The sequence below is a fragment of the Mesoplodon mirus genome, assembly GCF_964341445.2.
Source record: "Mesoplodon mirus genome assembly, chromosome: 8".
Taxonomy (NCBI): Eukaryota; Metazoa; Chordata; class Mammalia; order Artiodactyla; family Ziphiidae; genus Mesoplodon; species Mesoplodon mirus.
In genome coordinates this window covers 8762059-8774961 of record NC_138984.1, presented here as the reverse complement: position 1 = coordinate 8774961, position 12903 = coordinate 8762059, and the positions used below count along the sequence as shown (strand labels likewise).

The 12903-nt window shown below is 45.3% G+C and overlaps 1 protein-coding gene across 1 annotated transcript; it reads right to left on the bottom strand.

Moving 5' to 3' along the window:
• Positions 1–572: 572 nt before the first annotated feature.
• On the bottom strand, positions 573–11575 carry GPR55 (G protein-coupled receptor 55; the record flags this gene model as incomplete). Its single annotated transcript, XM_082630816.1, has 2 exons — positions 573–1606; positions 11461–11575. The coding sequence occupies 2 exons, from the start codon at positions 11573–11575 to the stop codon at positions 573–575; spliced, it is 1149 nt and encodes a 382-aa protein (XP_082486942.1).
• Between the last annotated feature and the right edge of the window lie 1328 nt (positions 11576–12903).

Genomic DNA, 12903 nt, shown 5'->3' with positions numbered 1-12903 from the left:
CCTGGGCACAGGAAGGTTTGGCTGGCCTTCCAGGCCTTTCCAAGGCCCATAGAAAACTCGGGGCTCTCTGCACATACTTGCTCTCCCCAGTCCCCCATTCTGCTGGCATCTCTGTGAGGTCATGGGCCAACAGAGCTCCAGAAGAGACCAGAAAGTACAACTGCTCCATGCCAGGATCCCCAAACCAAAAAAGGAGCTCGGTCCATCCCTCCCACTCCATCTCTCCTCCATGCCAACCCTCTTGATTCTCTCTCCTAACTCCTCTCTCTCTTCCTTTCCAGAATCTTCTAGCCTAACAGAAGGACAGAGGAGAGCTGGGAAACAGCCTTATTCAGATGGTCTCATTCTCTTTCTCAATTCTTCCACCTCATGCTTTTTAGGCTTAGAAATCAAGAGTTCACCTGGGTCTTAGGTTCTTCAGAGCTCCCCAGACACTGAGTGGTTTATATCAAGTTGTCTGGGTGCTGGGGAAAGGGTTTGGGGCCACAGTGAGCAAAGATGGCATTCAAGTGAGCATCAGAGGGAGGGCACACCAGTAAATATGCCATGTGTCAGCCCACCGTATCAGAGCCCTAGGAAGAGGTATCTGCTATGGAATTCAGACTGAGGTTTCCTTCCTCCAAGCACGGCTTTCTTCCCTTAGCCATGGTGGTCATGGTACCCTGGAGGACAAGCTGGACCTTGGAAGTCTGGCGGGCCATCATGTCCATGCGGAATTCTTTGATGACAAAGTAGTAGCAGAAAACATCCAGGCAGCAGTTGATATTGGAGAAACACATGGACAATTGCAGGAACAAGATGATGTTCTGCTTGGCTGTGCACTGCACGATAAAGCCATTCCTCACCAGGAACTGCAAGAGGAAACTCAGGTGGACTGGGAGAAAGGAGACCACAAAGACAGCCAGACTGGCCGCGATAGTCCAGATACAGGCCTTCTGCTGGACCCAGTCCTGAGTGTGGTCCCGACGGGCGACCAGAATGCAAATGCTCCTGGAGGAGCAGAAACCCATGATGATCAAGGGAAGAAGGAAGCCGAAGACCTCAATAGGGAAGAAGACCTTGGCACTCCAGGTGCCATCAGACATGTTGTGGAAGCACGTGTAATTTTCCACTTTCCCATGGAAGCTATAGATAGGGGTGCTCCCCACCCACACCAGGACCCAGATGGTGCAGCAGATCCCAAAGGTCTTCCCGGGGGACCGGAGGTGGCTGACCAGGAGCGGGTACCGGATGGCCAAGAATCTGTCCAGGCTGATGAAGCAGACAGTGAAGATGCTCCCATACATGCTGATGAAGTAGAGGCACTCCACTAGGGTACAGAAGGGGAGATGGGGAGCCTTCACGCGAGACAGGGCCATCTTGAATGGGAGCGAGAGCACCAGCAGCAGGTCGAAGACTGCCAGGTTGATCATGTAGATGGAGGTGGCAGCGTAGCAGGGCCACTTCTTCTTCAGGAAGGAGCTGAAGCCTCGGATGGCGAGCAAATTGAGGAGCAGACCGAGGAGGAAGGTAGGGATGTGGACAGCCAGCTGCACGGTTTTCATCAGCACATCCACATCATGGAAGGAGCAGTTCTCACTCTGCCTTAGCTGGCTCATGTTCCTTCCTACAATGTCAACAGTAGATGAGATGAAGGTCCTCTTACTCTCTAGAACTGATGGGTTCAAACGACTTTGTCAAGAGCCGTAAACATGACCCCTTTCTCACACAGAAATCTATGCTCTTTGAATAACGATCAGAAAACACAGGAAGAAAAATTACCTCGAAATCTGTTGCCCAGATAGAACCACCATTACTTTATGTATATGTATGTGTGTGTGTGTATATATATATATATATATATATATATATATATATATGTATGTATGGGTATATATATATATAAAGTATATATAATTCCAGACTCTTTCTGTACACACACACACGTGTGTGTGCCTTCATCTTTAATAAAAACAGAATTGTGCACAAACATCTGTCCCTTTTTTTCCAATCAGAAGTCTTTCTGTTGAAAGTAGTAACAACAACATAAGCCCTGACCCAAACTGGTTTTATCAAAGAGTGAAATTCTCAGAACTGGAAACATGAAAACTAGGGCAGGGCTGACCTGAGCTGCAGATGGTACAGCTTCAGATGCGGTTTTCAGGACCCAGCTCCTCTTTACATGTTGCCCCTGTGCTCCACCCCACCCCCACCCAGGAGGTTGGACAGAGCTCACCCCACCCCCGAATGTAGGGCTGGTGGCAATCAGTGCATCACATTCCCCTGGACACTGTCATTGGTCCATTTATAGGTCCAGGGATGAACAATTGACCCAGAGGCGATGAAGAGCAACGAAACTCTTGTTTGGGTTTCTAGGAAGGGGGATGGGGCCTTTTCTTTGGGATTTGGAGTTGGGAGGATAAAGCCTGAAGCTGCTATAGCCTCTTGTTCTCCGAGGAGAAAACCAGACAGAAATTGGAGAAACATGGAAGAAAAAACGTTCCCAGAGGGAATGAAGTAAGGGCTTGAGGTCTCCTCAAGGCAAAGAAAGGCCTTTGGACAGGTAGAAAATTAGAGCTGGCCTCAGGGACAAGAGGATCAAGGCTGCAGCTGTGGCTGCAGATGGAAGCTGGAAGCGAGCAGAGAGAGGGAAGTCACAAGCCCTTGGGAAGGAAGGAGCTGAGTACTTTTAAGACCCTATAGAGAATGCCATTCCCAACCCCCCTCTGCTAGCGAAAAACAAAACAAAAAAACACATTTATCTCTCATCCATTGAGCACTATATATAGTAAATATGTAATATACATTATTTGATTTGGTGGCTTTCCAAAAATTCTACATTTTCCTATGTGCTAACTTTTCTTAGAGGTTTATGTCATGAGAGATCTAGGAAAATGTATTTACTCATATCCAAAGCTCCGGACTCCTGTGGTCTGTGTGAATGGCACCTCCTGAAGCTGTGCAGCATAAGCCCCAGGGGCAACTGCCCCAACACTAGGATGCCTGGAATAAATTAAATGCAAGCTGGCAGGCTGCCCCCTCCCAACAAAATAGGCCGAACTATCCAACAAGAATATCTCAAAAAATAGCTAGAATAGTTTGGAACCGACAAGATAAATTTCAAAAATGGTGAGAAGGGGCTTCCCTGGTGGTGCAGTGGTTGAGAGTCCGCCTGCCGATGCAGGGGACACGGGTTCGTGCCCCAGTCCGGGAAGATCCCACATGCCGTGGAGCGGCTGGGCCCGTGAGCCATGGCCACTGAGCCTGCACGTCCGGAGCCTGTGCTCCGCAACAGGAGAGGCCACAACAGTGAGAGGCCTGCGTACCACAAAAAAAAAAATCACTAAAAAAGATAAAAGGAAACAAAGAAATCAGACAAAATAGCAAAGAAGTAAATAGAATGGGAAAAAGTACCTAAGCATAGAAATCACAGCAATAAATATGAAAACTTCAAAAATTTTAAATTAACCAACATTTTCAGTTCAATTACAAAATAAAATTCAACTCTTTGTTGCTTATAAAGGACACACTTACTTAATGACAGAGAAATATTCAAAGTAAAAATCCCACGATGAGATAGAGGACAAATATAAACAAAAGGAAAGTCAGAGCGGCAATATTCATACCTAGCACTGTAGAATTAACAATAAAACTACATATCAGGATTAAAAAGTTTATTTTATATTAATGAAAGAAAGATCATAAAGGCAAATATAGTAATCTTATGCACTGAAGGTTGTTGTATAAAAGTACATAAAGTATGATTGTTAAAATTCAAGAGCCATTGGCAAAGATACGGTAGTGTCAGATTTTAATATACTATAGATTTGAACAGATCGAGTTGGCAAAGTATAAATTAGGATATGTAATTATATAAATAGTATAATGAATATAATTTAATTAATAGCTCTTAGATTTGATTTTAAATAAATAGGCAATCCACATTTTTCTCAAGTATCCAAGAAACAGTTGTCAAGATGAATTACCTGCCTAGTAAAAACAAAACCTTCCATTAAAAGAAAAGCAGAAATTGGGGACTTCCCTGGTGGTCCAGTGGTTAAGACTTCACTTTCCAATGCAGAGGGTGCAGGTTCAATCCCCGGTCGGGGAGCTAAGATCCCACATGCCCAGCGGCCAAAAAACCAAAACATAAAACAGAAGCAGTATTGTAACAAATTCAACAAAGACTTTAAAAGTGGTCCACATCAAAAAAAACTTTAAAAAAGAAAGAAAAACAAATGATGTGGGCTATGTACTCTGACCACAATACACAGAAACCTAGGAAATAAAAAAATTGGCTTTTTAAAAATAAGCAAAGTCAGGACTATAAAACAAAATGTATGGGACATAATCAAGAATGACAAGAACTTTCTGGATTGGTTTGTTTGTTTATTTATTTATTTATGGCTGCGTTGGGTCTTGTTGCGGCGTGCGGGCTTTCTCTGGTTGTGGTGAGCAGGGGCTGCTCTTCGTTGCGGTGTGCGGGCTTCTCATTGCAGTGGCTTCTCTTGTTGCGGAGCACGGGCTCTAGGTGCACAGGCTTCAGTAGTTTTGGCACACAGGCTCAGTAGTTGTGGCGCCCAGGTTTAGTTGCTCCGTGGCATGTGGGATCTTCCTGGACCAGCGCTCGAACCCGTGTTCCCTGCATTGGCAGGCAGATTCTTAACCACTGCACAACCAGGGAAGCCCTGGATTGGTTGTTTTAAACAAAAAATTCACAAGATGCAGCCAGAACTATTCTCAGAGTTAAACACATACCTCTAACAGCTTGAATACTTGTTTTTTTAAAAAAGAAACTAAATAAATGAATGAAACAGTCAACTTGAGCATTTAGAAAAAAAAAGAACAAAAAAGTAATAGAGAAATAAGGAAAATTTTTATAAAGATAAAAGCAGAAATAGATGAATTAGAAAGGAGGAAAATACCAGAATCAATAAATTTAAAAGCTGGTTCTTTGGCAGGGGGAGGGGGTAAAGAGTAAACTAAACAATACAAATACTTCTAATAACTGTGATCGAGAAAAAGGATTCAATCCTAACTATAAATAAGAAGGCAATGTAAGCTTAGATAGAGAAGAGAGAAAAAATGAGAAGAAATGACCTTATTACCTGTGTGCTAATCCATTTAAAAACCTTGAAGTAGTTGAAGATTTAGGGGCAAAACATAATTTACTACAATTAATAAGAGTTAACACAAGTAGTATTGATTAGACCAACAACCATGAATGAAACTGAGAATGTTATCAAAGAATAAGCAGTTTCTAACATAATTTTTTTGGCTCTAACATATTTTAAGTTTCAAGGTCGAGATGATTCTCATACTCTGTAAACAATTTCAGAACATAAGACAATAATAATGAATTTCTGTTATGAAACTAATTTACCCAAATACCAAAACTTGACAAATGTAGCACAAAAGAGAAAAACAATCGCTCAAATGCATGTATGAATATAGATGCAAACATCTGAGTTACAATATTACCAAATAGAACTCAGTATATTAAAATTATAAATCATCGTTTTACCAAGTCAGATTTACCATAGAAATGTTAGGCCTTTTCAATGTCAGGAAATTTGTTGATACTGTGCGTTACGTCATCACGGCAAAAACGAAAAGCCATCTCATTGTATGATAGTTTTTCCACAAAAGTCATTTAAATGAAGGAATAGGATACTTCTTACAACACCTGATAAAGAGTAACTTGTTCACTTTAATAGCCAACTTTTCATTTAATGGTTAAAAAAAAAAAGAGGCATTCTTGTTGAAATTGGACACTTGCCAACACCCAGAAGTTCCAAATAATGTGCTAGACAATTAACAGAACCCAGAAGAAGAAATGAGGTATTCCCCTGAATCAATAATGCAAATGAAAATCTTAGTCAATAAATGATGTTGAGACTATCAGTGAAAAATTCGGGGGTAAAAACCAACTTTTAAATCCTCATCTCACACCAAGTAGCAAAAGAAATTCCAAATTCATTAATAAATTAAATTTCAAAAAAATCAAACCATAGAAAAACTAGATGAAAAATTAGAGATCAATTTATAAAAGCCAGTGGAGGGAAAGAAAAGCTCTTTGTCAACTTAGAATGGCTGAAAAGCAAAAGAATCAGAAAACAGACAGGACAGGTTTGACTGCACAAAATTAGAAAATTTCTTTTTGTTAAAAAGTTTAACAGGGCCTCCCTGGTGGTGCAGTGGTTGAGAACCTGCCTGCCAATGCAGGGGACACGGGTTCGAGCCCTAGTCTGGGAGGATCCCACATGCCGCGGAGCAACTAGACCTGTGAGCCACAACTACTGAGCCTGCACGTCTGGAGCTTGTGCTCCGCAACAAGAGAGGCCACGACAGTGAGAGCCCCGCGCACCGCGATGAAGAGTGGCCCCCGCTCACCACAACTAGAGAAAGCCCTCGCACAGAAATGAAGACCCAACACAGCGAAAAATAAATAAATTAATTAAAAAAAAAAGTTTAACATCAAATAATATACTGGAGGAAAGGAAGTACAACAAATAGGTTAAATGATGTTCCTTCTCTATGAAGAATATTTTAAAATGTGTAATATCAAGACCCACAGTAGATAAACAGGCAAAGGACACAAATAATTCCCATAAGATTTACAAAGAAATAAAATTTTTGCTTATATAATCAAAGAAGCTGGCAAGGGTTCCGTGAAACAGTCACCAATATACTGGTGAGTATACACATAAGTACCCAACTTTGGGACGTTGATAACTAATATTACAAGCCCTAGAAATCTTATTAGTCTTTCATTCAGAGATTCTAAAATTTTACCTTAAGTAAATTATGCAAAAGAAGGAAAAAAATGAGTACAGAAATATGTTCACTTTAATATTTTTTTCTGATAGCAAAAAATACACACACGCATTTAAATGTCAACAAGAGCTTAATTTCACTACAGTAAATCTACTCAATGGAAAATTTTTGTCTGCCTATGTTATGTTTATACTGACTACATTAAATAAGAAACCCACAAACTACAGAATTATACATTCAGAATGATTTCACGTATGATTTTAAAAACCCACGCAGAAGGGAAAAAAACCTAGAAAAAGTTTCCAAATGCCAAACATTGGTTGCATTCTAACAGTTAGATGGGGGGTGATTTTTAAATCTTTTATCTTTATCTCACTCTTTTGTGTGTGTGTGTATTTTTCTAATGATAATACGAAAACAATTGAAAATTTGTTTAATGTATTAAATGCTGGGGAAAAAGAAGAAAAATAAGAACAGCTTTTGACTTTCCTTTAAAAGAAGCAACATCTGGGTGTGTGCTTGAGGCAAGGTGGGAGCGGAAGGGAGGTTTACACAGAATTTAAAGGAATGCATTGAACTAACAGATGCTCAGCTGATGAGGCATAAATCTTGCCAGGTCAAAGATTTCAACATGGAGTGTCAGAGGGACTTGGGAACAAAGCCTGAAGGGACAGAGAATTGGACAAGTGAGGAAGCAGGTGCCACCTAAGCGACCGGAGAACAGCCACAAGAACCCGATACCCGATAAAAAGCAGTTTCCTCTGTCCGCAGGTCAGCCATCACATCATGAAAATTGTGCATAAGGAGGAAAGAAGAATATGAAAGAGGCTCAAAATGCCAGATGAACGTTGAGTGCCAGAGAGTGGGTGAAGGGGAAGGAAGACGTTTAAACACAGTTCTCCCAAAGTTCAGAGATTATTAATAGAAAGAAATGTAGACATTAAAATTCAACTATGTTCTAACGTGGGTATTTAGGTTAAATTGTCTTGTCTATTTTAAAGGGACAAAGGAAGAGAAAAGTCACAGTAGACACTGAAAGTGAAAAAAAAAACTGCAATGTCTCAATATAGAAAGCAGACAGGCAACCCCATGGAGGTTTAGACAAATGTAACAATTATAATAAAAATTATAATACTCCCTAACAATTATATTAACTATAATACTTCTTATCAAAGGGGGAAGCCGATAAAATATTAAAACTCAATCATCTTGTGCCAATAAGAAACACACAAAAAAACAAAAAGGCATAGATAGAGTAAAATGATAAGATAATCTATGGATTATCAGGCACACAGAACACTAGGAAAGAAGGAAATATGACAAAGTAATTTTTTTTAGTAAAAAGAACTGAGAGAGTAACACAGAAACCCCACAAGGTAAATGTTATAATAAACAATTAATACATAAAATTTATGTTCCAGTGAGCATAGCGAAGAAGTCCATGATGGGAACAAGCAGAAATGCAAGACAAAGTAGAAATAGAAATATAATTGTACATAGAGACCTTAATGTTCCCCTCTTAGAATATCATAGATCAAGTAGACAGAGCTGTTTACAGCCCAATGAATAAGGCAGAAGTAGCAGATTAGTCAGGACTAAGTCATAAATCAAGGGAATTCGCTCTCTTGGGGAGAGGACAAGTGTCTTTCAACAAATTCATCCCATTCCTGGGCCCAGCCAAGGACTCCAAGGCAATGGCAATTCCACTCTTCTGTTCTCAGATCCATTTGCTGCAGCAAATAAGAAAACACAGCTATTTGCTGCAGCACCATGATAGTAATAATATATAATAAGCATTTTTATGCATTCTCTTAAGCAGTCTCTTAAGTAATCTGTCAAAGATAAAATCAGAAGTACATTACTGAAATATTGGAAAGGAACAAATATTTATATATAAAACACAGATGCAGTCACCGCTGAAAGGAAAATAATTCCTAAGTAGTCTCATAAACAGGAAGACAGTGAGAAACGAGGTAAACCCCGGCTACACTCGGAAAATCTAGAAGAGGAGCATGGCGGACCTGTGACAAGTGGCCCTTGCACTGCTCTGATCACCCAGGCACCAGAGGCTGTCTGTCTGCAGGGGCTGCATGTGGGGGGACTGGGAACATAAAGGAAGGACTAAGGTTGTTCATAATCTATAAAAGAATAGACATATCAGCATCTCCAAGGCTCAAGACAAGCTCCACTATATGACTCCACAGGGCCACAAAAGAAACGGTTTCCACATGCTGTAAAAAGCAGATCTATCTTGCTACCAGAAGTCGGAGAGCAGACCAAACGGGCATGTAATGAGCTCTCTGTCCCCAGAGGTATGCAAGCAAAGGCAGAATATCTGTTTATTCAGAATGTTGTCAAGAAAATTCACATATATGAGAGGTTTTCTTTTTAAACCCTGAAATAGAATATTCTGTCAATATATCATTTCCTAATGTTTAGTGAAGAGGAGAGAAAACATCTCGTACAGGATAAAGGACTGGGCTGGGAGTCCAGAGGCCCCTGTTCTGCTCCTGGCTCTCTCTGGCTGTGGGGCCTCTATCTGCGTTCTCTCATCCAAACAGCACTGCCCAGCCCTGGGGTCCTGGAGCCTGTGGCCTCACCAAGGGGCTCTCTTACTGCCAACTCGGCCCCATTCTGGGCTGTGATTCTTGCAGCTGTCAGGGCCCAGTCTGCCCACATCTTCAAGGACCCAGCATCCCACTCGGGGCAGCCCTGATCCCGTGTGTGTACAGCGGGGGCATCTAAACACAGCTGTGGCTCAGACCAAGCCAGCCTTCCTTCCTGGGAAGTCCTGGATTTTCCAGAAAACACCAGCAACAGGAAAAATGCAACCTTAGGTGGTTTGCAGGCTAAGAAGATGCTTCTCTTGTGCTGCCGAATGCCTCATCCTCAGGGAGCACTGTGGTGTGAGCCAACTCAGAGATGGGAGTCCCAGCCTGGGGCTGAGCAGAGTTGGTACAGCCTGAGGGACGTCGTTTGAAGAGAAACATTCCCCAGGACCAAGTTCCTTGCCTGAAATCCCAATCTCCTCGGGGCGGGGGGGGGGGGGGAGTGGTGAATGCCACAATTAGAATATAAACGTTTACTTGGATGCAGTTATCTGTTACTAGTACCGCAGTGTGAGCTGGGCTTCTGGGGCACGATTAAGAAAGAACAGGACACGGAGGGATGGAGCACATAGACAGAATCTCCAGGAGTCCCGAATTTTGCTGTAGCTGTACCCTGAGCTTGGTGGGGGTGAAGTGAGGCTGGGGGAGTGCAGGGGCCAGCTCACGGACTTGAGATATGGCCCCTCTGTGCTAAGTGCTCTAAGGAGAGAACTTGGTACATTCCTGGGATGCTGGGATGCTGTTATAATTATGCCCACTTTACAGATGAAGACAGTGAGGCTCACAGAAGTTAAAGAGTCTACCCAAGATCAAACACGTAGTGAGGGGCCTCACTGGAACTCACATTCTGCATCTCTCCGTCTTTCCCTCACCCCATCCCCACCGGCGTCATCAGCAAGAGCACCCGGTATATCCAGGAACTCCCAGCACCCCCTTCCTCACTCCTTTCAGTGCCTGGCACCACCCAACAGAGTCTGATACCCTCAGACTCACCTGCCCTCCTAAAAACCCCATCCCTTCCTCCAATCCCCTTCCCTGATCCACCCCATCATCTGGTATGATTTCCCTGCTGTGGCCAGGTGGGGCTGTTAACAGCATCTGTGTGCCATTAGGGTGAGTGTCCTGCCATCCTCAGGCAACTCCGGGACAAGGACCATGCCTCCTGTGCCCTTATACCACCTCAGAAAGGTGATATAACAGTCCGTCAAAAAGGACTTATTAAATGAAAGAGGGACTGAATTAACGACCTGGTCTGGGGCAGCTCCAGGGTAACAGGCATTCCCTGTGGAGCTGAGACAGCCGGCCAGACCTGAGAGCACCAAGCCTTCCACGGAGCCCTGAGCTGCACTGTGCACACCTCTGCCCCAGCTCCACCGCCCCGAGAGCGCAAAGCCCAGCCCAGGCCAGTCCTGCAGACATTTCCTGACTTCCCGTTCTCCACCTCCACTCTTAAGAAAGATCTAGACTCCTCTAGATCTTCCATCACTTCCATCACTTACTGCTCTCCAGAGCCCCATGAGGAAGAAACTATTAATGCTCCCATTCCCCAGAGAGGTACACTGAGGCCAGGGCAGTTACACAGCTGGCAAGTGGCTGGCCTGGAATCCCAAGCATGGCTCTAGCCTGCCACGAGCACCTCACTCAGGGGCTGCAAGGTGACTCCTGGAGTTTGTAATCTTGAGCTTTTTGTGCTCTCCTGGCCAGATTCCAGGGCAGCAGGCACCCTGGAGGGTGGTGGCACGCAAGCTGAGCTCCCAAGGGGAAGGCTCCTGCACTGCCTACAGTGAGGTTTCCCCACTCAGTCGAGATGCTGCAAACCTGAGTCAAATCAGGAGGAAGTTGAGGGTTCGTAGAAAATGTCACCTGCAATCAGGGACAAACCAGACCTCCACTGCCGCTGCCGCTGTCACGGAGGCTGCCAGGGGCTGCCACTACCCCTGCCGTCTGGGAAGGCCCGCCAAATCGGGGCAGGTGTGGACAGAGCCCAGGACCCAAAGGCTCGGTTGACCTCAGGAAAGTCGCCCGCAGTCCCAGAGAGCAAGGTCAGTGTGTGGTTCTGTGTGTCGGGTTTTCTGAGCGGCCCAGGGGCTATTACCTGTAGGGGGTCCAGTGCAGCTGATTGAGGTGTGAGATGTCATTTCTCCTCCCAGCTTGGCCACCAGCCTGCTCTGGCGAGAGTCACTTCCCTCTCTGGGGCTCAGCTTCCTCATCTGTGAAATGCGGGGGGTGGGACCAGATGCTCTTCAAGCAGCTCCACAGCTGCCTTGAATGGCCAAGGGGCTTCTTCTCTCGAGTCAGGAGAGGGGCTCCGTGGGGGTCCCTCCTCTCTAAGTGCAGCTAGAATGTGGCCTGGGGTGGCGGGCATGTTGCCAGGAAGAGGCTCTAGGCTCTTGTGCCCTCTCAGAGGGTCTGCACACTCACTCAGCTTCCCAAAAAAATGTCAAGGGGCACACTGCCTGAGCCGAGGCGTGAGAAGCCTTTGGAAGAGGAGGAACCATCTCACGCAGCAGACGTTCTGAGCTTGGCATCACACAGGGACAGCCAGCATCTGAAAAGGGCTTTCACGGCTTCTAGTGCTTCTGGGGTTTACGATTCAGAGCTACTGCCCACAGAAAAGAAGGTGGTGCTGGACACCTTCATATTTCAGGACTTGTGGGTTGGGAAGGTCCAGCCTAGGAGACCTCAGCCCCTGCCTGCATGTCCTCGGGGACGGTCAGCAGGGCATGCCCGTGATGTTGCTCCTTGGTCCTAGCTTCTCTGCGCCTGGCCTCCACAGGGGTTTGGGTCAGCCTTGGGCTGTATCACTCCCAAGGGCCCTGTGAGCAGAGATTTCCCCGGGGGCGGCCCATCTCCAGGGCGGGAAGAGCCAAGACTCTCCCATGGGCCCCAAGTGGCTCTCAGCAAGGAAGCCGTGCAGATTCCAGACATTCAGAAAAGTCTGGGCTGAAATGCAGCCTGGCAGATTCCGCTCCCTGCCCAGGAGGGACTAGGAGATCCCACGAAAGGCTGAGGCACAGGCTGTTTCTACAGGCCTGGCAGGCTGGGGCTTTCAGGCATCTACAGGAATAGAAACTCTCCGAAGTGGGTTGGGGTGATTTATCCCAGCAAACTCTGTCTCTGTATAAACAATAGCTTGTGTGTGACTGTGGGCAAGTCACCTGGCCCTCCAGAGCACGGGCTCCTCATCATTCGGTGAAGAGCTTGACAGAACCCTTTAAGTTCTCACCGTCTCTGATCCAATCACACTCGTGCTTGTGCTATGGGTAGAACCAAGTTCACCCACTGCCCTGGGCCATGGAACCCAAGCCGGCCTGGGCTCGAGGCGGGGCACCGGGCAGTCCTTCCCCAAGCGAGGCCACCCCAGGCCCCTGGCCCAATCTAAGCCGAGGTGAGGTGGCCAGGCCAGGGCACCCCGGGTGAAGATGCAGGAGGCCAGGAGCCCGTGGGGAAAGCAGCAGGGAGGAGATGGGCAGGTGTCCAGGGCCTGCAGCGTGGGAGTTCCGGGAAAGGGTCAGCCTTGAGGGGCCCACAGAGAAGG